We start from the raw sequence: 27,148 nt of genomic DNA on the forward strand, positions 1-27,148 counted from the left end.
ACGGCCCCTCCCTATCGCTCTCTTCATTGGTCAACCGGCTGTCACCCTTTCACCAGAACTGTCTGTGGTTGGTTCCAAGGTTTGACACATCCCACCCCCTCGCCTCTCACTACCTGAGTTCCCGCGCACCGCACTTGCGACCCAGCGTCTCCGCCCCCTGCACCGACGCTGCCTTTTTTATTGGCCTTCAGCTGTGTCGCTCGCAAGGCTTCCTCCTCCCATTCTTTCGGCTTTTCTTTCTAAGGCCACCAAAGCTCAGAGAGAACTCCCTGCGTCATTATTGGCAGCTTGCCCTTGAAGTGGGTTGGCTGGCCTCTTTGTCACACAACGCGATCCGACCCTGGATTGGCCCCCCAGACCGTCGGTCACAATGTGGGCGGAAGCGCGTTCGGTCCTCCCCTGGCTGCACCGTTGCTGAGGGGAGGAGGAGGAGGGGCCTCCATCTTTATTTCTTTGTTTCAAATCGTGTAAACTCGCCGTTTGGCCGTTCATTCCATGTGTGTGTCGGTGGCTTTCCGGGCGGACCGCCCCTGGTGATCCCTGGAGCGGGTGTGAGCGCTGTCTCGGTGGACGGGGAAGGCCTCGGGTGGCGGCGGCGGGAGGAGGAGGACACCGGGAGAATGAAGCGGCGGAATGCGGACTGCAGTAAACTCCGGCGCCCGTTAAAACGGAACCGAATTACGGATGGCATCTACGGGAGGTGAGTGAGAGAGCCGAGTGGCCGCGGAGCACAGGGGGAGGAGTAGGCCTGGAGGGAAGCCTCGGCCTTTCCTGTGTGCTGGCGGCAAGGCCTGTGTGTCAGTGCTGGGAGCCGGGCCTCCTATGTGCACATGTTAGATACACAACCTTTGTCTGCTATGGTGTGTGTACTGGGCCTCTGTCACTGACAGCTCCATACCCCCCCCCCCCCACATGGCCACTGACAGCTCTATGGAGCTCACTCCATTACTCCTTCCATCAGGATCCTCATAGTAGCTCCAAAATACCCTGCAAGTTGTCATGGAGACAAAATACTGCTTCTTGTTGTTTATTGTAGATGCTTAACGCAGTTATACATTTATTCTTTACATAACATAGTATACTTGCCTGCTTTGTGTAATGGTTTTGTAATGGCGCTTTCTCCTTTTGGGGTCCCCCCCCCCTACTGATCCTCCTCTTTCTGTCCCAGTCGCTATAGGAAGCTACTTCCTATGGGGTGGGCTGTGTGCATCTATAGACACACACACAGAGCATTAGCCCCTCTCACAGGATTTGATTGACAGTAGCAGGAGCCAGTGCTTCTGTTTTCTCTGAATGAAGGGAGAGAGCAGCTACAGACGGACACAGTGATGGATAATCGGAGGACTCGGGTAAGTATTTGGAACAGGGTTCTCAAACTGGTGGCCCTCCAGCTGTTGCGAAACTAAGAGTCCCATGAGGCTTTCCAAGGCTGACAGCTACAAGCATGACTCCTAAAGTCAGTGGAATGATGCGACTTGTAATTCCGCAACAGCTAGAGGGACGCTGGTTTGAGATCCCAGATTTAGCAGAGTGAGAGGGGTGATACAAACGCTAGGATATATATATATATATATATATATATATATATATTTTTTTTACTTTAAAGCTTTTGTTGCCCCAACACTTCATATTCCTGATGTGTGTCTGCTGTACCATGTACTTATGAGTCTCCCGTTATCTTTGTATTGCTTCCTTTGTGTGCAATGACTGGTTCCTACCAGTCCCTCTCTTTTCCAATTAAAAACTGACCACACTAAGCAGGAGAACACACTATGGTCAGTTCTCTAGCTATTTTGGGAACTCAATGTACACTCCTCAAATGGCCAGAAAATGTGCCAAAAAAATGCTGAGCAAATGAGCCGGGTGAGACCGTGTATTAGTGGATGTTAACAGTAAAGGTACACCTTTTTTTTTTTTTTTTTTTTTTTTTTTTAATATATTTCAGATACTTGTATAGCGCTGGCAATTTACACGGCGCTTTACATATACATTGTACATTCACATCAGTCTCTACCCTCAAGGAACTTTCACCCTAAGGTCCCTAACACACATTCATACTAGGGCCAATTTAGACATGATCAGATTACCCTACCAGCATGTCTTTAGAGTGTGGGAAGAAACCGGAGTACCCGGAGGAAACCCGCACAGGGAGACCATGCAAACTCTAGACAGATGGTGTTACGTTTTTAACCCATTAATGTTCTGCTCCACCGAGTCACGCTAACTCATTGAAAAAATGTGGACTTTAAAGGGTTAAAGTTTTATATCTGCAAAAGGGGCCAGCATAAAGTCTTGCAGGACTTAATTTTCTGTCTAAAGTTCCACTTGGAGCCCTGGTTCATACTGAGCTGTGGGAATAAAACCGTGTGGGTTTAGCTGAACTTGCACAATTTCATTCCAGTCAGTCGTGATTTTGGGGCGATTTTGGAGACATTTGTACAAGTTTCTGCACTGATATCAATGGAAATCGCACCCCAAAATTGCCAAGTATTACAGAAACGACTTTTGGGAATCGGTGCCATTGCCGGCAATTGCCACCTTTTTGGCATGTAGTTTGACATGTCAAATCTTATCAGTGTGAAACCAGGGCTAATTCAGGGAAAGCATTTAAAATAGTTGTAAATGATCACCTTGTAAAACCCATTCAGTTTAAAATGGAAATGAAAGGTACAACCATTGTGTATAGATATAAAAAAATCCTAGTGAATGGCTGTGCAGGGTGATGTCAGAACAAGTCTGATCATTGAAGGCTGAGGCAGAGTTCTCAGCACAGCTATAAAACTGAACACACTGTGCTCTCATGCCTTGTGTGGTCAGTTTTTGATAGGTAAGCAAAGGGACAGACTGAAACACCAGGCATTTCCCACAAAGGAAGCAATAGAAAGAAAACACGATACTTTTTCATACAAGCATAATGGTACAGCAGGTACATATCAGAAGTATGAAATGTTGAGTTTACATATCCTTGAGAGAGAAGCCTTGGCTTTAGAACCACTTTAACCACTTCAGCCCCGGAAGAATTTCCTCCCTTCCTGACCAGAGCAATTTTTTCAATTTGGCACTGCGTCACTTTAACTGACAATTGCGCGTGCACCATTGTACCCAAACAAAATTGACGTCTGTTTTTTTTTTTCTCTCTCAAAGCTTTCTTTTAGTGGTATTTGATGACCCCTGTGGGTTTTATTTTTTGCGCTATAAACAAAAGCAACAATTTTGAAAAACGCATTATTTTTTACTTTTTGCTGCAATATCCTCCAAAAATATATAAAAAAAATTTTTTCCTCAGTTTAGTCCGATATGTATTCTTCTACATATTTTTTTGGTAAAAAAATCACAAGAGTATATTTGGTTTGCGCGAAAGTTATAGCGTCTACAAAATAGGGGATAGCTGGATAGCATTTTTTTTTTTTTTTTACTAGTAATGGTGGCGATCTGCAATTTTTAATGACTGTAACATTATGGCAGACACATTGGACAATTTTGACATTTTTGGGACCGTTGGCATTGATACAGCGATCAGTGCGCTTAAAAATGTCACCGGCAGTGAATGGATTAACTGTGTTCCCTGGGAGGTGATTATAGCTGAAGGGGGAGGAACTAACTACAGGAAGTGACAGATCGTGGTTCCTTGCTAATGGGAACACACGATCTGTCACTCCTGTCAGAACAGGGAAGGGTGTGTTTACATACGCGTGTCGCGATCGCTCGTGGCCAGGGATCGTCGGCCACGAGCATCGGCATGCTGTACAGCGGGTGTGCGCCTGCTATCCGGAGCTCGTGAGATCACGTACAGTAAAGTAATTTCGTGCACCTTTTAAAAAGAGTTTTTTTTTTTTCCCGCTTTCAGTCGCCAGAAATAAATCTTTGTTTTTGGTCTGCATCTGTTTTAAAGCTAGTTTTAGATCTTAGACTACAGAAGGTTTTTTTTTCATCTGTCCATAGGTAGTATGATTGTCTTGGCAGGAAGTGTATATTTCTAATCATTTTTCTGTTTCTGTCAGGACCTCAGAACCTTGTGTTGGAATTCACACCACAACCCATCTTGAAGCCTGAATCTGGGATTACAAAAAATACCCTGGCAGTGGCTCCTTTCCTTCTGCACTGCAAGGGTTAAAGCAAAGCATTACATAGTTACTTTAGTTCATCTTAGACCATTGTAAGTATGCATCACTATCTGGTACCTGAGCAATAGCAGTGAAAAATGCAGATCACTAACAGGAAGTGTTACTACAGTGATAGCAGTGGTCTCCAAGGTCCTGTGCTGAGCCGCTGTCCTGCATACTGACCCCAGGGGGCTTACTGGCTGTCGTCCTGCATTCAGAGAAAACTTTGTAGTATTTTTCAGTGATTACAAGGCATTCTCAGATTGAACAAGGTGACGATTGTGAGATCATTACCCTTCTCCGCCTCATCCATTAGAGAACTTATTGCATTCATTTAAAATATACAAGGTGTTCTGTGAATGGCAATGGTGCTGAGCAAGTGACCTCCTGCGGTTACTAAGCAGGGACTTTCTCAGGTACCACCTGCAATCACAGTAATAGCACCATCTACCGCAGCATTTGCTCAGTTATGAGATATGCATACTTACATTGGTCCAGGATGGAGTTCAGCTTTAAATGTTTAAGTTTAGTGGGTAGAGGAATAATGTGTAATGTCTTATCCCTCGGTCTGGCAGTCTTTGATGCTCTCCTTTTTCTACCCGACGCGGGCAGTCCCTCGCCATCCTCCCATACAATGCAGGACTATTGGTTCTGCATTGTTTGTACTTGATGACTTAATTGTTTGACCGCTGGCCAGAGTGTCCTAGAGGAGGCTTTAAGGGGCTCTTTGCACAGAAGGAGCTTGCTGGAGCGATTGATGGGGTTGATACTAGAACTTCTTCCTTGTCCCCTAGACATAATGGGCTTTTAATCCTTGCAGTGTGGGGGGTCCCCACTAGAAAGCCAAGTTTTTGTGCAATGCTCAGTTGGGCTTTAAAGCTGAATGCCAGGAAAACTACTAAACGCACAGATGCAAAACAAATGAGATGAATTTCTTTGAAAAGAGTTGGGTTTTTGTCCATCCAGTCCTGAGAGTTTACATTCCTGACACACAGCCCAGTCCTGTGTGATCAGGCAGGAGATTGACTTTTCTCTGTTGCAGTTCAGTAACAGTTGCAGATCTCATCCCTAGCCTGTGACTAGACAGTGAAAGGAGAAGCAGCAGACTAGGCTCATCTTTCTGCCACTTTCTCTCTTCACTTAGCATTGAATTATAACTGATTTCTCTTTTTGCTGCTTCTTCCTCCCCCCAGCTTTTGCTGTGCAAGGGGGCTCCCCACTGTTTGCATTGAAACATATATTGAAAAATGTATTTGACTGCAGAGCTGCATTCATTTCTGTCCTTTATATATCTGCCTGGATAGCTTTAAGGGAAACCAGTCCTTATTGGACTTGTGAAAAAGTACATATTTTAACGTGAACCATGCATGAAAATGCTGCCCATGTAAAAAAGCACCTTCTCGCAATATCCTGGGAATGCTGAGGATCCCAAATCCTATGAGAACGTTGTCCGTCACTGTTCTCATTGACAGTTCAGAAGCACCAGATTTGGGTCCTGAGCTTTCCCTGGTGATCGCTCAGGTTCAAGCACTGTCATATTGGGGATATCACATGCTCCCCTGTACCCAGAAGCCCTGTTCTAGAGCAGTGGAGCAACAACTCTTACATCCTTTTCCAATATGTGCTATCTGGGGATGCCAACACTTTGTCCCTGATGGGCAAAGTGAAAAAATGTCTTTAGGCTACCTGCATGTTGGGTATTAAAAAAAATGCCACTTATACAGGCACATTGTGTGGTGTTTTTTTTTTTTTCTCATTTCTTTCAGTCTGTAGAAGCAACTCTGTCAGCCTATCTGTCCATGAACATTTGGAGGTTTAAAGGCATATTTGTAGAGGAGTGTTTACAAGCTAAAAAATAATCACAAGTGCATTTTCGAGAGGCGCTTTTGGGTGGGCAGGAAAAACTCTTGATGTGGGATGGTTAGGCACGTCAAGTGTACCTTTTGTATTTTGGGGACAACCGCTTTTAAACGCAAATGCGCCCAAACGTGTGTATAGTACGCTCCAAAGGAGCGTTTTTCTGCCAACAGTTCTGGCATTTTTCTTATATTCACCGACCAACACAGCTCTTCTCTTAGCCATTGGGTTGTTATGCCCACCACTAGGAGAATAATAGGCATTACTTGTTATGTAACACTCAGAACTTTCCAGTTCTGCCCAGGGGGCGGTCCCTTGGGCAACAACCCTCCAGCCTGCCATGCAGTCATCAGCTTTATTTTGCCTAGGTCTCATCGGCCACCATTTCCAGGTGGATCAGACAGATTGTAGTGCAAACCTATGACTTGAAGGGACAGGTGCCCCCCTTTCCGGTCATGGCCCACTCCACAAGGGCAATCGAAACGTCTTGGGCCTTCCGACACCAAGCGTCTGTCGCTCAGGTGTGTAAAGCGGCGACCTGGTCGCCTGTCCATACGTTTACCAAGTTCTACAAGGTAGACGTCAGTGCATCGGCTTATGCCTGTTTTGGCCACAGTTTTGCAGACGGCCGTATAGTTGCAATTGAATATGCACTTTTCTTTTCTTCCTGGTTTTTCAATAAAAACACAGTACCGTTAATGCGCTGTTGCATTACATTCCGCAGTTTTGGTGCGGTTGTGGGTAGTCACTCCTGTTGGGGGTACCCTGGTTTTGTGGTGGATTTCTCCACGCACTGTTTTGTGGGTAAAGTTTCACTAGTTCCCACTTGCCATAGTGGATGAAGTTTTTATGCTGTTTTCCCACCCCTCGTTTGGCACTGCTTGGGGACGTCCCAATGGCTGAGAGGAGCTGTGGCAGTCGGTGAATATAAGAGAAAATAGGCTTTTTTGTACTCGCCGTAAAATCCTTTTCTCTGTAATTCACTGACCGACACATCACCTGCCCTCCTTTTTTCTCTTTACGTTATACTGCTTGTTGGCGTACTGATGACTGCATGGCAGGCTGGAGGGTTGTTGCCCAAGAGACCACCCCCTGGAGTTCTGAGTGTTGCATAACAAGTAATGCCTAGTATTCTCCTAGTGGTGGGCATAACAACCCAATGGCTGTGTCGGTCGAATTAGAGAAGAATTTTACGGTGAGTACAAAAAATCCTATTTTTTTTTCTGCTGCCTAGTGTGCATAGACCCTTAAAGTGTTAGTAAACAAAAAAGGTTCTCTGTGCCTTGTTCACACCATACCATGCAGATTTTTTTTCTGCACTGAAAAGTGACATTAGCATTGGTGTGAATAGGGCACATAACTGACGCACATGGAAACTGATGTCAACGTGCATGAAAACCGATGTAAACGTATGTCTCCAAGCGAAATCTGCATGGTTTTCCCATCAGTTTTTATACACGTGTGGTGTGAATGAGCTGAACTCTCCTTGTGGCAAAAAAGGTTAGTGCTTGGAGTTCATGAATTTCATTGGCCAGAGTTCTTGCTGTTGAAATTAATAAACGCCCAAGCGCTAAACACGGTTAGCGCTTAGGCATGTTTACACGCATTGTTGCCTAAATGTTCCTTTCCTGAACACTATTCTTCTGCGTTCACGATAGGAACATTTAACGTCTCCTAAACTGGTAAAAGCCTGTGTATATTTAAGTTCCGGGGCTTTGGCAAAAAAATGGCAAAAGTTCTAAACGCACATTTTAGGAGCAGCAGTGTACATGAGGCCTAAGGCTCCACTCACACCCGGGCGGGTTGGGATTGGGGCAGGATCGCCGAGATTCTGTCCACAATCTCAAAACGCAGGTTCAGGTGCCATTATTTTTAATGGCAGATAAAACGCAGTGAGACTTTGCCACAATTGTTGGACAATTTACCATGTGGCAATTGCATTAAATCAGGAGCTTCTTTTGGGCAATGTGCTTCATGCAATGCGTTTTTACTGCGTGACAAAATCATTGTTTTAGGTGCTATTGAAGTTAATCGCACCCGAACCTGTGTTTTGCCATTGCAGTATTTGACGAGCATGGGCAGAATTGCAGCGATTCTGACGTTCTCACAAAATGCCCAGGTGTGAACAGAGCCTAATGCTAGCTATTAGAACTATGTACGTTTTCATTTGCTTCTTTTGTTTGTTTTACCCATTCTTGCCTAAAACTTTAGCTAGTCAGGTCAGCTGTTGAAGTCTGACAGTTGCTCTGTTTAATTACAAGACCCTTTGACAGTGCTATGTATTCTCAGGCTGAGAGGCTGTGTCTGAGGCCAGGCAGTTGATTGACTAGCAACCTAATGTTACTTGTATAAACAAAGTGACCTGTTTCCAGCAGTCACTAATGATATTAATGCCGGCCATAAAGACCGTTGTCTGTCAGTTTTAACCTGTTAGAGCGACAAGCTTTACCTTATGCTATGTACAGCAAGGGACTATCGAACTAAATAAACATGGCTTTTTGAGTGAGGCCCTTATACTACATTGTTTATAGGAACATATTAAAGGGGCCCTTTCAGTAACTTTGACTGACCTATCACAACATTCATTATTGGGTAAAAAGCAGTCTTGGCGCTCCCATCAAGTGATTGTGCCTAGTAGGTCTGAGAGGTGTATCCTGGAAGAATGTCATTGTTGCAAACAGCATAAAGGATTGCTTTAGTCTTTGCGACCACAGTGATCCATCAATTAGGTTGTACTTTGTGAAATTGCTGCAGTTTTTTAGCTGGTAAACTGGCATAGTAGGCTGATCAAAACAAATGACGGCACCAGGATTTACCTAAAATGTCATCTGTGGGACTATATCCTTCCAGGCTGCAGATGCTGACCCTGCATGATACCTGAACAATGGTGGTATGGCTAGAAGCAGAAGTGAAAGCATTGTCAAATGGAGGGAGCACCGTTGATCTTTTTCAGAGTTAATTACCTGCAATTATTTCATAAAGACTCTGCTTAAAAAAGGAGCCCCAGTCTCCTGTCTAAGAATTCAGCAGCTACAAAACTGTAGCTGATGACTTAATAGTTACTCATCTGTCCCACGAACCAGTGCTTTGCTCGTTTTCTGGCCCTCGCATCTTACCTGTGGGCACCTGGCTGTGACTTCACAGCCAGGTGCCCACTGCAAATGCATGAGCTGTGCATTGTGAATGGTCCCACAGTCACGCTGCAAGGAGGGGGGTGGGAGTTCTGCTCCTGTCAAAATTGGGTACCTGCTTTGGTCATACTTCAAGTGAAACACGTGTGACCAACTTAAAATCTTCATTAGATGGTGACAATTTGGGAATGAATGTGATTGGGGGCTATAGGACAAAACAGAAGATGGTTATTTAAATTGTTTGATAAATGTAGTGTTTTATATGATTAAGAGTGAAGAGGCCTAAACGTTTTCATTCTAAATGCAAATTATTGTAGTGTGTCTGTTTCTAAATCCCCTCTTGCCATTTCTCTAGAATTGTTAAAATGACCTTTTTTCTGAGCTGTAATACTCAGTTGGCTTCATACAGTTCAAGCGGAAGTAAAGTGTGTTGTCTGGCAAAAAATGGTCCAAAGAATTGAATTTGAACCCCCCCCCCCCCCCCTTTTCTTTTTATTTTTTTTCTTTTTTACTTTTCCCACCCTAGTATAGGCTTCTCTACCCCTGCTATTGCTGAAGCTGGCTCTTACCCCTTCTATGGACGTCAATGGCAAATCCTTTGCATGCACAGAAAAGATAAGCGAGTGCCTATGCCAGAGATTAATGATCTCATTCTAGTACAGGTGCTCTACACATCATGGCATGGATGCCGAATGTTGGATGAACTGTGCATGTGCTAGTGAGGAACTACAAGTCCCATGAGGCATTGTATAACTGACATTCAGAGATGACTAGGCATGTTGGGAATTGTAGATCTAAACAACTGGAGGGCCATGGTTTGGAGACCCCTCCACTAGATGGAAGAGATCCACATCCATCTGTTTTTAGTAGTTCGGATTGAATTTAAGCAGGTGTAAATGCGCATACCCCCACCGCTCCTTAGTAGAGAATGGAGGGTCCACTTGTGTGAAGGGTGTCTAAAGAAGAGTGGTGTTTTTTGTTCCCTCCAGAAGCTGTTGGCTTAAGGACTGCATACAACTACTGATCTATCTTCAAGGAAGAATTCTCTGTACCTTTTTTGAAATAAAGAAATAAACTACTATCTTTATACCTGTTTTGCATTGGGAGTAGGAATGGGAAAGTCATGGCTGTTTTGCAGTCTCAGAAGGGTCTTTCATCAGAGTTGACTAGATCCCAGATATTCAAAAAATTGACATTTGGGTCTAAGACGTATTTCTTCGACAGCCAACATAGAGGAATCTTTGAAACTCCTTTCAGATCTCAGGGAATCAATGCAAAAAATTGATTATATACAGCTTACATTACATTGGCATGGTGGTCGGGGGGAAGAGTGCTTGACTTCTAGATGGCTAAAAAGATGATTGGTGTCAGTGGTTACTTCTGAGGGCAGAAAATGCTCAAGAAACACCTAGCAACCTCTGGTTGAACCCTAGGCGTGAGACTGATCTAAGGCCTAAGTGGTATTTCATTTAATGGTGGTTTTCCATTGCAACCAGATTCCAAGTGATACTTTTTGCTACAATTAGAAATGAGAATTGAGTTAAAGTAGAATATGCCAAACTTTTTTTTTTTTTTCTTTTCATTTTGGATAGAGTAAGAGAGGGTTATAATCTATTATTTTTTTTCCTTCTGTATCCCATTGCAAAGATTTCCCTTCACTTCCTGTCCTATAGCCAAATGGGAATGAGCAATTTTCTTTAAATTAAGGGAATTCCTTGGGGACCCCCGGTCACCAGAACTAGTGTCCCTGTTGGAAGATTTCCTCATTACTTTTTTGATGACAGCCCAAAATTTGGGATTTTCTTTTACTTTCGCTTTCAATAATGGATAATAGGACAAATAGAGGGTGAATCTCCTTGACGGGGGGCACAGACACCAATAAACATTCTAAATCCCTCTCCACTCTATCCAAATCTTTAAGTTTTACCTTTAGTTATGCTTTAAATGATTTTGGATGTTGAGAAAATGCTTGCTTCCAGTTTTCCTGTAGTATTGTATGAATTGATATTGAAAAGGCTCAGACCCTTGAGAAAATGCTCATTCGTTATTAGATTTATGCATAAAAAAATACATTTGACTTGACCTATTTTGAAGACTTTCATCAAGCCCAAAAGGTCATTGATCATTTCATATTATCAGTCTTATTTAACAAATGCCTAGGTTTTATATTGTATGTTTGCTGCACAAGTTAGTCAAATTGATCCCTGGTGGAAAAAGCATATGAATAAAAGTTCTTAATGGAGGGTGATTTGGAGTTCCATTCAAAATGGCTTTGATCTGTCCTGCTTTATATTGAATTAATACAGTTTTGATTTACTTTCACAACAGATTGTGTGTGTTGTGTTTTTATTTATTTTTTATTTATTTTTTTGTGTGCGGCTTGACCTAATCCAATTGGATATCAGACTTCTGCAGAATAGAAAGCTTATTAGAAGGGTTACAAAAACCCAACATGCCTTAGTTCATGTAGCTCATTGGTTAGTGGTCATGTTGATACCCTCTACTGCCTCCCCATGCTTGGCTAAACTATTAACCACTTGCCTTCTGGGCACTTGTACGCCCTTCCTACCGAGGCAATTTTCAGCTTTCAGTGTTCACACTTTGAATGACAATTAGTCATGCAGCACTGTACTGATATAAAATGTTTGCCCCTTTTCCCAGACAAATAGCTTTATTTTGGTGATATTTAATCACCACTGGGATTTTTTTTATTTTTTTTTAAACAAATGCGTTTTTTCTTTCCATTATAACATTTTTCAAATTGGTACGGTAATTTTTCTAAATATATTTTGGCCAAAGTTTATACTGCTACATATCTTTGATAAAAATAACCAAAATAGGTGTATATTTGGTCTTTGTGAAGGCTATAGAGTCTACAAGCTATGGTGCCAATCGAAAGACAGCTACAGCGCGGTCGGCTTATTCTGGGAGGGAGTCCATGGCCGTCCTCCCAGAATCTTGCTCCCACGCGCCCCCTGGGGCGCACACCTGAAAACATCTGTGACTGATAGCGGCCGTTTACCACGTGATCGCTCTGTCAAATTATGGCGCAATCACTTGTAAAACCGGTTCCTCCCTCCCCTCTGTACCCATCGGTAGGGGGAGAGATGGCAGCAGCGCCTTTGGCTGGATGTGATGTGCCCACAGCGCTGCTCAGTGCCAATACTCTGCCAATACATTTTAAAAGAAACAACATTTTTTTTTTTTACCAAATTTTCAGTCTTTTTCGCAAAAAATAAAAAACCCAGGGGTGATCAAATACCACCAAAAGAAAGCTCTATTTGTGTGAAAAAAGGACAACAATTTCATATGGGTAGTGTTGCATGACTGCCATTCAAAGTGTGAGCACCGAAAGCTGAAAATTGGTTTGGTTAGGAAGTGGGTTTAAGTGCCCATTTGTCAATTGGTTAACTGGTTATTTCTCTCACACAGCATATGCCTACTTGCAACTACACCCCAAAACACATTCTGCTACTCCACATGTGAGACATTTTCAGAGCCTAGCCTGAGGGACCCAACATGCAGGAACATAATAAGGACACATCTGATTTCTTGACTACCTATTACACTTTTGAAGGCCCTGGAGCACCAGGACAATAGAAACACCCACAAAATGACCCCATCCCAAATGCATATTTTATGAGGCACATTGAGTCTTTTAAACATTTTTTCCCACAAGCTTTTGAACAATGTGGAGAGAGAATTTTAAACGCTTTTTTTTTTTAACACATTTTTTTATGGCGCTGATGGCGATCCACTGATAAAGGGGAGCACTGATGTGCTGATTTAGTGGCACTGAACACTCACTGATGGCATTGTGGGGCGCTGTAGGGCACACCATATGCAGCCGTCGGATGCTGCTACACAGTGTCTCCTCTCTTCGCACTAGCTGTATGAGGAGAGTGCTAAACCAGACATGCCGGTTTGTTGACAGTGATATTGCTCTGTCATTGGACGGTGTGGCCACGTGGTAAAGGACCACTAATTAGCCCTTTACCCTAATCCGCAGTGCATTGGGTCCCGCGGACCCAGCGATCACAAACACTTTAAAATGTGCATCCCAGGGGCGCATTAGAAGCAGGTGCATGGGAGGATGTCAATAGGCTCCCTCCCAGAACTAGCTGGCCGAGCTGTAGCTGTCATTTAGCTATAGCGGGATCGTTGGGTGGTTAAAGGGAACGTAACTTTATAGTTTAGGTCAAGGATGTTCCTAGCACCAGGCACCGTATCCATTGGTGAGTTCTGTGGGTCCTGATGCCGTGAATAGCTGCAGCTTCAGTCTTCAGGCCCCCTCCTGTTGAGCCTCTAGCACTGAGCCAACGGAAATGCTCCAAAGCTGAGGCAAAGCAGCTAGTCAGTGTGAGAACCCTGAAGGGAATGGGGGAGGGGGGTTTGGGAGTTGTGCATTCAATGGTTAAAGAGCTGCATTTTTTTGTTTAAGTTGCTTTTAAATTGGAATTTTTGGGCTTTACCTAACTAGTCTTTAACCACTTAAGGACTGCCGTATTGCCAATGTACGTCATTACAATGGCACAGGCAGGCACAAGCACGTACATGTACGTGCCTGCCTTCCAGCGGGTGGGGGGTCCGATCGGACCCCCTCCCGCTGGATACGGCGGTCCATTTCCCTCCAGGAGCGATCCGTGATGAGGGGATGGCCGTTGGTTTCTGGCCACCCCCTCTGGATCGCTCCTGGCCAATGACGAACTTCCTCCCACTGTGTATTGTTTACACAGGAAGGAGGAAGTGATGTCATTCTCCTCGGGGCGGTCTTTTTGACCGGACTACGAGGAGAAGACTAAAAGTAAGTGCACCAAAACACTACACTGACACATAGGTACACATAGGTACACAACCCCCCCCCCCGATCCCTCCCCCCCCCCCGTCAGTGTCACTGATTGCATTGCTCATTTCTTTACTGATCAATGCATTCAGTGTCAGTTGTAAAAGTAAAAACTGTCAGGGCAGTTAGTGTTAGGTCCAGGGTAGCCCCCCATCACCCCCCAATAAAGATTTAACCCCCTGATTGCCCCTAGAGTTAACCCTTTCACCCCCTTTTGCCAGTGTCACTAAGCGATAATTTTTCTGATCGCTGCATCAGTGTCGCTAGGTAGCTAGTTATTTTTTTAGGTTCACCGCCAGGTTTTTATATCGCTAGGTACCCCGATATACTACCCAATAATGGTTTTAACCCCCTGATTGCCCCTAGTTAACCCTTTCACCAGCGATCACAGTATAAGTGTCACTGGTGACGCTGGTTAGCTAGTTAGTTATTTAGGTTCCCCGTCAGGTTTTTATATAGCGCCAGGGACCCCCATATACTACCTAATAAAAATTTGAACCCCCTGATTGCCCCTAGTTAACCCTTTCACCACTGATCACCGTATAAGTGTTACGGGTGACTCTGGTTAGTTTGCTTTTTATAGCATCAGGGCACCCACCATTTTTTTACCCAATAAAGGTTTAACCCCCTGATCACCCGGTGGGTGATATCAATTAGGTTTTAGGGTCAGGGTCTGCGTCGCCCCAGGCAGCGCTAGGTTAGTGCCAGTACCGCTAACACCCACGCGCAAAGCATACACCTCCCGTAGTGGTATAGAATCTGAACAGATCAATATCTGATCTGATCTATACTAGCATCCCCAGCAGTTCAGGGTTCCAAAAAAACGCATTGTTAGCGGGATCAGCCCAGATACCTGCTAGCACCTGCGTTTTGCCCCTCTGCCCAGCCCACCCAAGTGCAGTATCGATCGATCACTGTCACTTACAAAACACTAAACGCATAACTGCAGCGATCGCAGAGTCAGGCCTGATCCCTGCGATCGCTAACAGTTTTTTTGGTAGCATTTTATATTTAAATCCGGAAGGCAGTGCTTGGTTTTCGGGGTCCCGTACGTGGCTAGGCTCCCAAAAAGTCCCCCACATGTGGTATCCCCGTACTCGGGAGAAGCAGCAGAATTTATTTTGGGGTGTAATTTGACTTGTGCCCATAGCATGTGTGAGCAATATATTTTTTTTAAAATTTTTTGTCATTATTCAATCCCTTGGGACAAAAAAAAATATTCAGTGGTCTCAACATGGCCCTCAGCAAATAGCTTGGGGTGTCTACTTTCCAAAATGGGGTCATTTGGGGGGGTTTTGTGCCATCTTGGCATTTTATGGCCTTCAAAACTGTGATAGGTAGTGAGGAGTAAAATAAAAAATGTATGCCCTTAGAAATCCTGAAGGCGGTGCTTGGATTTCGGGGTCCCGTACGCGGCTAGGCTCCCAAAAAGTCCCACACATGTGGTATCCCCATACTCAGGAGAAGCAGCAGAATGTATTTTGGGGTGTTATTTCACATATGCCCATAGCATGTGTGAGCAATATATCATTTAGTGACAACTTTGTGCAAAAAAAAAAAAAGTTTGTAATATTCCCGCAACTTGTGGCAAAATATAAAATAATCCATGGACTCAACATGCCTCTCAGTAAATAGCTTGGGGTGTCTACTTTCCAAAATGGGGTCATTTTGGGGGGTTTTGTGCTATTTTGGCATTTTATGGCCTTCGAAACTGTGATAGGTAGTGAGGAGTAAAATCAAAAATTTGCACACTTAGAAATCCTGAAGGTGGTGATTGGTTTTCGGGGTGCCGTGCGCAACTAGACTCCCAAAAAGCCCCACACACAAGTTTTTTTTTTTTTTTGTCATTATTCAATCCCTTAGGACAAAAAAAATATTCAATGGGCTCAACATACCCATCAGCAATTTCCTTGGGGTGTCTACTTTCCAAAATGGGGTCATTTGGGGGGGATTTGTACTGCCCTGCCATTTTAGCACCTCAAGAAATGAGATCGGCAGTCATAAATTAAAAGCTGTGTAAATTCCAGAAAATGTACTCTAGTTTGTAGACGCTATAACTTTTGCGCAAAACCAAAAAATATACGCTTATTGAAATTTTTTTTACTAAAGACAGGTGGCTGAATAAATTTTGCCCTCAATGTATGACTAAAATTTAGTTTATTCGATTTTTCTTATAACAAAAAGAAGAAAATATATTTTTTTTTTCAAAATTTTCGCTCTTTTTCCATTTATATCGCAAAAAAAAAAATCGCAGAGGCAATCAAATACCATCAAAAGAAAGCTCTATTTGTGGGAAGAAAAGGACGCAAATTTCGTTTGGGTGCAATATTGCATGACCGCGCAATTACCAGTTAAAGCAGCGCAGTGCGAAATTGGAAAAAGACCTCTGGTCCTTACGGTGTTTATTGGTCCGGGGCTGTAGTGGTACTGCTAACACTTATTATAACTAACCTGTGTAATAAAGATCTGTATTTTTAACCACTTAACAACCGCCCCATAGCCGGATGACGGCTACAAGGCAGTTTCTTAACCGAGAGGCTGTCATATGACGTCGTCCCAGAATTTCGCTCTCGTGCGCCCCTTGGGGCGCGCACTAGAGAGCATCCGTGATCACGGTATACGGCCGCTCATCACATGTTATGACGCCGGTTCCTCCCTCCCTCTCTCTGTACCGATCGGTACAGCGGAGGGGGAAGAGATCGGTGTCAGCAGCGCTGTGGGCTGCATCTGCAGTGCCCACATCGCTGCTCACCGAATTGAACCCCTCAATACCCTGCCAATGCTCTGCAGATACCCTGCCAATACCCAGCCATAGTCAAGAGGAGTTTTCCTTTTGCTGTCTGCATTGGTGCCTGCACAAGAGGTCACATGACTGGCAATGGGCAAGTATTGCATACAGGTCTTATACTGGTTCATCTGCATAGGTGTTAGGAGGAGGGAACCTTTTTAAGACTAGTAAAAACCTGACGTTCCACTTTAGCTTTAAAGCCCTACTCCAGTTTTGACGGAACAGTAAAATTGACAAGCACGTACCGACCGCCGCAAGACTATATATGTCATGAATTTGAAGAGGGATATCTCGGTAATGGTGGCAGCTGCTGCCACAACCGAGGTATCCATCGCTTCAGGCTGTTCGGTTAATGATAATGGTGGTCTCTGCGGCGGATTCGCCGCCAGATCACCGGTATCGGTCCCGCACCCTCTGCCGCTTACTGTAGAGGCAGCGGTCAGGTGCTATCTATGGCTGGGTATGAATACGAGTGAGATGGCCCCCCACCTGTCTCCATATAGCAGGGCGGAAGCAACGTCAAAATGTCACTTCCGTCCATTCCTCTTAAAGGGACATTTTTTTTTTTTATTGGATTTGTGTAAATGAGATCTGAGGTCTTTATGACCCCAGATCTCATATTTGTTCTAGATGTTCTATTTTTATTTTTTTTGTGTGTAAAAAAATAATGAAATCAAGTAAAATTAAATTAAAAAAAATGTTTTTAAAAACACCTTGTCCTGATGACCAAACCACATGTGAGCTATCGGCGCGATCATTGCGCGAGAGCAATAATTCTAGCCCTAGACCTCCCTTGTAACAAAAAACATGCAACCTGTAGAATTTTTAAAACGTCACTTATGGAGATTTTTAAGGGTAAAAAAGTTTGACGCCATTCCACGAGCGGGCACAATTTTGATGCGTGACATGTTGGGTATCAATTTACTCAGCGTAACATTATCTTTTACAATATAAAAAAAAATTGGTGACTTTACTGTTTTATTTAATTCAAAAAAGTGATTTAAAAAAAAAAAATTCCAAAAAAATGCTGCTTGTAAGACCGCTGTGCAAATACGGTGTGACAAAGTATTGCAATGACTGCTGTTTTATTCTCTAGGGTGTTAGAACCCCCCAAACATTCTAAAAATACATTTCTAAGTAATTTTCTAGCAGCAAAACTTGTTAACATGTAAACAGAGTCTGAAAAACTGGCTCGGACCTTAAGTGGTTAAAAAAAAGGCAGCAATATTCACCCTATCACTGGTGCTGTCCCTCACAGACCGCTTACTGCTGTTTTTATTTTGTTTCAGGCTGTAGGGGTGCACCAATAGGAAACGGGGGGGGGGCAAAGTGTGGGGGGGGGAAGCCTGGGCAAGTTTGGGTTTAAAGGGTTACTAAACCCAGGAGCCTGCATTCACTACATCTTACATCCCACAGTACACGGAGCATGGAAATGCAGTAGTTTTAGTAAATATAAACTGCTAAATACTTTTCCTCATCAGCAGTTCGAGCAGTCTTGTTAGTTCTATCAGTGCCTGGTTAAAGCTTGTAGGAGTTTTCATTGTCCATGATTGTCCTTTGAGGATGCAGGACCCATAACTCCCTGGGTAGTACCGATTGGCCCCTGTACTGATTACATGCACTCAAGAAAAAATGCTCTAGCAATACACATCAAACTGAGTATGTGCAGCTTGTCCCCTAGCCTCTGTACCATCAGGAGATTTGGTATTCTGGACAAAGGGGAGGATCAGAGAAGACAGGATCAAACAGCCTTTTTACACAATGCTGTTTAACTCCTTAGTTTCCAGTGAGTACAACCATGCTTTACTGTATGTACAGGCTGATTTTAAGTGTAGCTGCTGACTTAACGAACACACGCTTTCCTGTCCTACAGTCCAGTGATGCGGCCACCTGAACCCTTGCTACTGTCTGCTGACATCACTACTGTGGACACCCAGCTGCGACAGCTTGTGGCTTCACAGCCGGGTGCGCATGCGCGAGTCACGCTGCATGTCCTGAATGGCCGGGCAATCTTCTGGGACCTGTGGGAGAGAGGGGCTGCCTAGGCGGCCAGAGTGGAAGTGGGTGCTAGGTACCCGTGAAAACCCGGTACCAGCCCCCCCAAGACATGCCAAATGTAGTGTGCATTTATAAACTTTTATGGGACTGCAAAAAATAAAATTAAGGGAACACCTCAGTAAGATCAAAATATATTTTGGTTCTGTTTTGCTGGGATGCAAGAATAGTAATTATTGAGCACATACCTTTCAGCCTTTTTAATTTTTTACATTTTGATTTAAAAAAAACTTTTAGATGGATCAGTAAATCCATGTTGAGGTGTGTGTGTGTTTTTTTTTTTTTTTTGTTTTGCTGTGTGGGGTAATGGAATTGGTATAACAGCTTCTGGGATTTGTCCAGACTTGTACTGAATTTACTGTATATGCATTGCATTTCACACACAATTCCCCCCCTTGCTGCTCACAAGTAAAAAAAATATTGCATTTATGGTGGTCATACATTAGAAATTCTAAGAGTGTGGCTCCACCAGCAAAAAGTTTGTGCTATTTGTTTTTTTAATAACACTTTTGTCTGTTTATTAAAACATGTTTATTAAAGCACCGCATACTAGCTCATTATGAAATACTTACCTTAAAACGAGGCCCCGACATCTGGCCCGATCCACGCCGAGGGAGCTGACATGCTCCCTCTGCGTTTCTTCCGGGTATCGCGGCTCCGGCGCTGTGAGTGGCCGGAGCCACGATATCGTCACTCCCGCGCATGGGAGATTTCATCCCGGCCGGGTCCAGCCACTGCCGGACTTTCAGCCGAGAATCCCCTTGTGCGCATGCGCCGCTGCAGTCAGCGGCGCATACCGAGGGGAATATCTCCTAAACCGTACAGGTTTAGGAGATAATTTTTTAACCTACAGGTAAGCCTTACTATAGGCTTTCCTGTAGGTAAAAGTAAAAAAAATGAGTATACAACCACTTTGACAGCACGTTATGGCTCAACAATTTGTCAGCTTAACAGCACCTGCAGCCGATTGGGAGATATTCTGACAGCTGACAAAAGCACAGTAGGGCATTCTGTGCTGATGGCACTGCTGGACCTCTTCCGATGTGGGAGAAGCAAGCATGTCTTGCTGACCATCTGCCGCAGTTGTACTATTTTTGTAGACTATTGCTTTCACGCAAAGCAATCAATATACACTTATTGCAATATTTTTGATGCGGGGGGGGGGGAAATGTAGAACCTAAACTGAGGAGAACACTGTGCTGTCAGCGGTAAAGCGGTGCTAGCTAGTGGGGTGGTTTTAACCCCCTGCTAGTGGCTGAAAAGGGGTTAAATCTACCGCAAAATGACGCTGGAGTGGTATCGCAGCACTGCCCCATCGATTTCAATGGGGAGCAGCGGTGGAGGAGTGGTGAGTTCACTGCTCCAAAGAAGCTGCTGGCAGGACTTTTTCTGATGCCCTCCAGTGTGAAAGCCCTGAATGGAGCAGCTGTTTTAGGGCGGTTTGCAGGCGCTATTTTTAATGCTATATCGTCTGCAAAATGCTCCAGTGCGATGGGGGTCTTGGCCTCCTACACAGCTGTTTCTATTTCAGTTAACGACTGTTTCAACCTGTATATTAAATTGATCATTAGCACCTGCTTGGTATAATTGGTTAATCATACACCTGACTCTAATTCTACAATATCCCTGACTTTGTGCAAAGTGTGTAAGAATTGATGTTTGAAGCCAAAGGGTAGTCAAACCAAATTTTGATTTAGATTTTCCTTCTTTGCTCACCTTACATTTTGTAAATTGATAAAAGCAAACAAGTAAAATATATATTTTTTGAAAGCATTCTTGGACCCCTTTTCACACTGAGGTTGTTTTCATGCATTTTAGCACTAGAAATGGCACCTGTAAAATGCCTAAAAGCGCCACCCATTCATTATAGTGTGACTTTTCACACTGGGACGGAGCACTTGTGGGATGTAAAAAAAAAAAAAAAAAAAACTCCTGCTAGCAGCATCTTTGGGGCGCTGTATACATTGCTCCCAAAAGGCCCTGCCCATTGTAGCAGAAAAGCATTGCAAAAGCACGGCTTAAATATTGGTAAAGCTAACGGCCAGCGCTTTCAGTGTGAAAGCAGCCTTGTGTTATATCTTCACACCTGCCTAAAACTTTTGCGTAGGACTGTTCATTAGTGTAAGTGGCAGTGAGTAACTAGCTTTTTTTTCCCTTTGTAATTGTTGAACCCCTCCCATGCCTTTAAAGAGGAAGTAAACTCTGATGAGTTTATTTCCTCTTTCATTCCCTGCAAAGGTAAAGCATAATGGGCTACTATGCATCGCATAGTAGCCCATTATGTGTCACTTACCTGACACAGGAGCCAGCGAAGTCACTGCTGTCCCCTGTAGTCCGGTGCATCCATCTTCTCGTGGGTCTCGCTGCTCCGCCGTTGTCATTCGTTGAAGCCGCGATGACGTCACTCCAGCGCATGCGCACGGGAGCCGCCACTCGCGGCATATCGCCGTTAACCGCGGTGCTCAGTGGGGGTTAAAACTGCCCCGCTAGCAGCTGAATATCACAGCTAATAGTGTCTGGTTTATTAGAGCGCCGGGAACATAACAGCTTTCGTTTCAATAGCTGTGTGTTCCTCGCCGCGTGCCATCACATACGGCCCCTCTTTAGGCACTTTGATAGACAGATCACCTGTCCAATCCTGGGCCAGGTGATCTGTCTGTCAAAGTTCCCCGGCCAAGGGGAGGGGCTGTATGTGACGGCACGTGGCAGGGAACACACAGCTATCGAAAAGAAAGCTGTTATGTTCCCGGCTCTCTAATCAACCAGGCGGCGTCTCTCCTCTCTTCTGCGCTATGGGGCACCTACGTCCAGGCCCTGCCCCATTTTTGGATTCATTATCTGCCATTTTTCTCTTTCGGCAAATTTGCGAAAAGGCCATTTTCGGCCGATATGTTTCCCTGACGAAATTTTGATGCATTTAGGCCATTTTATACTTTCAAAATATGGTTTAGGACCAATGTAAAAGCCTTTAAAATATATATTTGTGGTCAAAATGTTAACTTGCATACTAAATTCCACATTTTATAGTTTTATATGTTATTTTATGGCCTACTCTTAATCTGAATGATCTTGAAATTTTTAACTTTGTGAAGAGCCCCACACAACTTCCTGCTGTCACATATTTTATGGAGCCTGCCCTTTGAATTTCAGAGGTGCCGAGAGGTGGTGTTTCAGGAGGATTTGTTAATTTAGAAGTTGCTGCTTGCAGGCAGCAAGGTACCATGGGATATGTAGTCCTTAGAAACTGAAAGTAAACAGCGTAGGAGAAGCTGCAAAGCATGCAGACAATCCAGGAAGCTGTGGGAAGAGATGACAGGCAGAACTCAACATGAACATCTTATATCGGACTGTTAAAACTATGGTTTGTTTGCCATTGCAGTGATGGTTTTATAAAATAAGTGTATGCTGTGACTAAAGAATTCTTTTAATCACAGTATGCACATTGCTAGTTTGTTACCCTGTGAATTGGTGGTCCTAATCTTTTATCAGATAGACAGAAGTCATGTATGAAGAGCTAAACGGCTTGTTTATCTCTGGATGAAACTGTGCAGCCTTGTCATGTGCACCAACTGCTCCAGAGGAGACTACAGCAGTCTTATTGTGCAGAACAGCAGCTTGTCTGTGTTTAATGTGCTTTAAAGCAAACAAGTGTGTTTTTTATTTTGTTTTTTTTCCTGCACGCAGAGCGCCTTCCCCCAATTCGGCTGCTGGAACTAAAGATGATGCCTCATATTTAGAGGAAGTAAACCCTGGTGGGTTTTTTGTTCCTTTCTAATTCCCTGCAAAGTAAAGGCATAATGTGCTAGTATGCATTGCATACTAGCAGATTATGTGACGCTAGCCTGCGTTGAGCATGCTGGTGGCCACATCCATCTTTGTCCGTCTTCCTACCGAGGTCGTGGACTCTCCGGCTCTGTGACTGGCCAGAGCCTCTTGACATCACTCATGCACATGTGCACGGGAGCCGCGAGTCATGGCTCTCACTAGTGAAGAAACGGCTCAAGCGGCTAATCGTTCAGTGTGCGTGCGCTGATATCAGCGTAGTAAACAGTAAATATCTCCTAAACTGTGCACATTTAAGAGATATTTATATTACCTAATAGGTAAGCCTAGAATAAGGCTTGCCTATAGGTTCAGCCTGCAAAGGGAGGTTTACAACCTCTTTTAAGGAAATAAAAATGTGACTCTCTCCTTGTGACAGCACTGGGCTAATCGAGGGTCACAACAGCCTGAAGAACATTGGTGTACTCTAGGCGGGTTTTCTGGTTTAGCAGCCCATCAGAACTGCAGGGTAGCCAGGAAAGCAGAATATGCACTGCTGAGAGGAGATGCAATTGAACCTGTTGCTTCTGAATATAGGCAAATCACAAGTTAACTTGGGCATCATACAGCTCCATTTAACCGCTTCAGCCCCGGAAGATTTTACCCCCTTCCAGACCAGAGCACTTTTTGCGATACAGCACTGCGTCGCTTTAACTGACAATTGTGCAGTCGTGCGACGTTGCACCCAAAGAAAATTGACTTCCTTTTTTTCCCTACAAATAGAGCTTTCTTTTGGTGGTATTTGATCGCCTCTGCGGTTTTTATATTTTGCGCTATAGAAAAGCGACAATTTAGAGAAAAATTCAATATTTTTTCTTTTTGCTATAACAAATATCCCCCCCCCAAAAAATTTTTTAAAAAAATTTCCGTTAGTTTAGGCCGATATGTATTCTACATATTTTTGGTAAAAAATCGCAATAAGCGTGTACTGGTTTGCGGAAAATTTATAGCATCTACAAAATAGGGGATAGTTTTATGGCATAGTAATGGCGGCGACCTGTTTTTTTTTTTTTTTTTTTTTTTTTTTTTTTTTAAATGGGGACTGCGTCATTGCGAACAGATCGGATACTTTTGACTCTCTTGGGACCATTGTCATTGCCCGCGACGCTGCTTCTTAAAGGGGTCGTACCTGTATGCCCTTTTGCCTACCAGTGCCATTATGTCTACATAAATCGGCATGCTCTGTTCGTCAAGCGGTTAAACAGCTACAAATAGTTCTGCAATTTCTAACAGATTCCCATTTAGAACACTACAGGTTAGTGATGCACCGAAATTTCGGCCGCCGAAACATATCGGCCGAAAATGCCCTTTTCGGCAGTTTGCCGAAAGAGAAAAACGGGCGATAATGGGGCGTGGCCTGCTGGGGGCGGGGCTCCGCCCCCACACCCCTGGTGATGCCCATCATGGGGGGTGTATAGCGCAGGAGAGCCGCCTCCGCCGCCTGTTTGATCACAGCGCCGGGAACATCACGGCTTTCATTTCCATAGCTGTGCGTTCCCGGCCGCGCGCCGTCACCCGCAGCCCCTCCCCCTTGTCCGGGCACTTAGATAGACAGATCATCCGCGGGATTGGACGGATGATCTGTCTATCAAAGTGCCCGGACAAGGGGGAGGGGCTGCGTGTGACGGCGCGCGGCCGGGAACGCACAGCTATGGAAATGAAAGCTGTGATGTTCCCGGCGCTGTGATCAAACAGGCGGCGGAGGCGGCTCTTCCCTGCACAGGCTGGCTGCAAAATGGGACACACTGGCTGCAAAATGGGACACACTGGCTGCAAAATGGGACACACTGGCTGCAAAATGGGACACACTGGCTGCAAAATGGGACACACTGGCTGCAAAATGGGACACACTGGCTGCAAAATGGGACACACTGGCTGCAAAATGGGACACACTGGCTGCAATGGGGGACGCTTCCTGTACCATGTCCTCTGTCTCTGACCACCTCCTGTACCGGGTCGCCAGTCTCTGACCACCTCCTGTACCGGGTCGCCAGTCTCTGACCACCCCCTGTATAAAAATATTTTTTAAAAACAGTCATTTTCGGTATCTGTGCTGTTTCAGTATCGGTTTCGGCACCAAAAAACCCATTCGGTGCATTCCTGGAAGGATGTTTTTCAGTACCTCAAACTTTAAAACCTGCAGATCTATGTGAAAGCATAGTTGGATTTATCTTATCCAGGCCTGCAAAGTCTTGTCTTATAATATAAATGTATTTTAATATTCTCTAGTAGTTGGGTTTACCTTTTTATGGTTTAATAATATAGTTAATGTACAGAAGATTGAAACAACTTGGTGCTTTTTTATTTTATTTATTTTGACATGGCTTCCATCTTTTCTTTTGAATTGGCTTGTAGCAGTTTTGTGTTCTCATCTGCTTTCCTAACTTGTATGAACAATGCTAGTTCTGAATAAGAACAAATCTATTGAATCAAGGCCATTATTTCTGATGACAAGGAGTGGAAAATTTTGATTGTACCTAGTCAAGTACACAAGTCTTTTCAGATGAACTGCTGAATAAATTGCTATAACAAATGGCGGATACCTTCACCTTGATAATGTATTTGGGTATAAGGCAGGCTGATACTGATGATTATATATTTCCCTATGCATGTACTTTTAAAACAAAGAAAACTCCATGGTTCTGTCTTGAACGATGGCAATGAACTTGGTTGTTAAACCTGTCCAAATTTTATTTTTATTTTTCTTTTAACTTGCTGGTTTCATCACTTTTTTGGCCCCTTTCACACTGAGGAGTTTTTCAGGCACTACAGCGCTAAAAATAACGCCTGAAAAAAGCGACTCCTTTCACTCCAGTGTGAAAACTGGAGGGCTTTTACACTGGAGTGGTGCACTGCCAGGACTGTTAAAAAAAAAAAAAAAAAAAAAGTCCTGCTAGCCGCATCTTTAAAGCGGTGTATTCACCACTCCTAAACCGCTCCTACCCATTTAAATCAATGGGGCAGTGCGGCTATACCGCGGCCAAAGCTGCTCTTTGTGAGTGGTTTTAACCCTTTTTCAGCAACTAACGGGGGGCCCCGCTAGCAGCCGAATACCGCGGCTAAAATGACGCAAAAAATAGCAGCACTTTAACCGCCAACGCCTGCACCGTCCCAGTGTGAAAGGGACCTTAGAGTTACTATCCCTTAAAGTGGTTCTAAAAGCCAGTTTGTTTTTTTTTTTGTTTTTTTTTTCCTTGATGCATTTTCTGCAGAAAAAAAAATTGAAGTAACCACTCCCTCCTAAACGCTTATCGGAGTCTATTCTCGATCTAGTGCTGCCCCATCTGCAACAGCTTTTCTTCTCTTCCTGAATTTACAAGAGACTCTGATGGCAGCAGGTCGCTGCTGTCTATCAAATCCTAGAAAGAGGCAGTGGGGGGCAGGACTGAGCCACCCTGTTTAAGTCTATGGATGTACACGGTCTAGCTCGGTAGTGCACCCACAGCAAGCAGCTTGCTTTGGGAGCACTTAGAGGAGGAGCAGACAGCGCTGGCAGGGGACCTCAGAGGTGTGGGGCCTCACTGTAATACCATTGCACAGGGGAGGTAGAACATCTTGTTTAGGGGGGGGGGGGAGTTTACAGCTACTGGTTTTGGAGAAGTGACTGGAAAAGTAGTACCAAAGAATCAGTATGGCTGCTTGTACAAGCATGTTTTTTGTGCTGCTTGCCCACCCAGGCTGTAGAAACATTTTGCTCTTACAGTTGATGATTGGTTTCAATTGTTGCCGAGTCTGCCGTTGTCTGGGTGTTTAAGAATAAGGCCCCTTTCACACGGGGCGGATCAGTAATGATCTGCCCCGTGATGATGCGCTCGCTCAGCGGGGATCGCTCAGTTTTCCCCACTGAGCCGGCGGCGGACAGGGCGGTCTCCGCACACTGTGCAGGGACCACCCTGTTAGCACTCCGCTCTCCTCTATGGGGGGATTGGATGAGCACAGACCGTCTGCCCGTGTTCATCCGATCCGCTCTGCAGACGGATAGAAAAATAGGATTTTCCTCCGTCTGCAGAATTGGACAGTAGCGGAGGCGGACGATAGCGGGTGTCTGCGGATATTCATCCGCAGACACCCGCTTTCCCATAGGGATGCATGTATGTCCGTATTTCATCCGCAAACGGATGGATGAAATACGGACATACTGTCCGCATGTGTGAAAGGGGCCTAACTAGCGAAATTTCCTCGGTTCATTTTATTTTTTTTCTTGGCTACAATGCCAAATATGTAAAATCTTATGAGAATGTTCTACAGGGATCATACTATATGATGTAGTTTTGGATATGTCAGTTTATCTTTATGACTGAAATATTTTTGTTACTGAAGTATCTGCAGCTATATATTTAAATTGTGGTCCTGTCCAATCCAGAAAAATGCGAGAATTCTTTAGGCATTGATCTGATACCCAGTTGCTCTTGCCATTGTCAATAGATGTACCATACCCAATGCACAACTGTATACTGCAAATGCAAAGTTCATTCACGGGCTCCTAACTGTTTAAGGTTCTTATTGGCACCCTAAGGTCGCTTTGACACATGCGTTCATCCGTTTGTCA

At 44.2% G+C, this 27,148-nt stretch overlaps 1 protein-coding gene across 1 annotated transcript in view; it reads left to right on the forward strand.

The window, feature by feature from the left end:
* The first annotated feature begins 305 nt into the window (after positions 1–305).
* Positions 306–27,148, forward strand: part of MACO1 (macoilin 1) — a 112,226-nt gene continuing 85,383 nt past the window's right edge. Inside the window, exon 1 of the mRNA XM_077481891.1 lies at positions 306–700. Within this exon, the coding sequence (XP_077338017.1) occupies positions 621–700 (80 nt within the window). The 5' untranslated portion in view covers positions 306–620. The remainder of the gene's footprint in view (positions 701–27,148) is intronic.

This window comes from Lithobates pipiens, unplaced genomic scaffold (assembly GCF_037356315.1).
Source record: "Lithobates pipiens isolate NorthernLeopardFrog02 unplaced genomic scaffold, aLitPip1_a1.2 Scaffold_16, whole genome shotgun sequence".
In the NCBI taxonomy this organism is placed as follows: domain Eukaryota; kingdom Metazoa; phylum Chordata; class Amphibia; order Anura; family Ranidae; genus Lithobates; species Lithobates pipiens.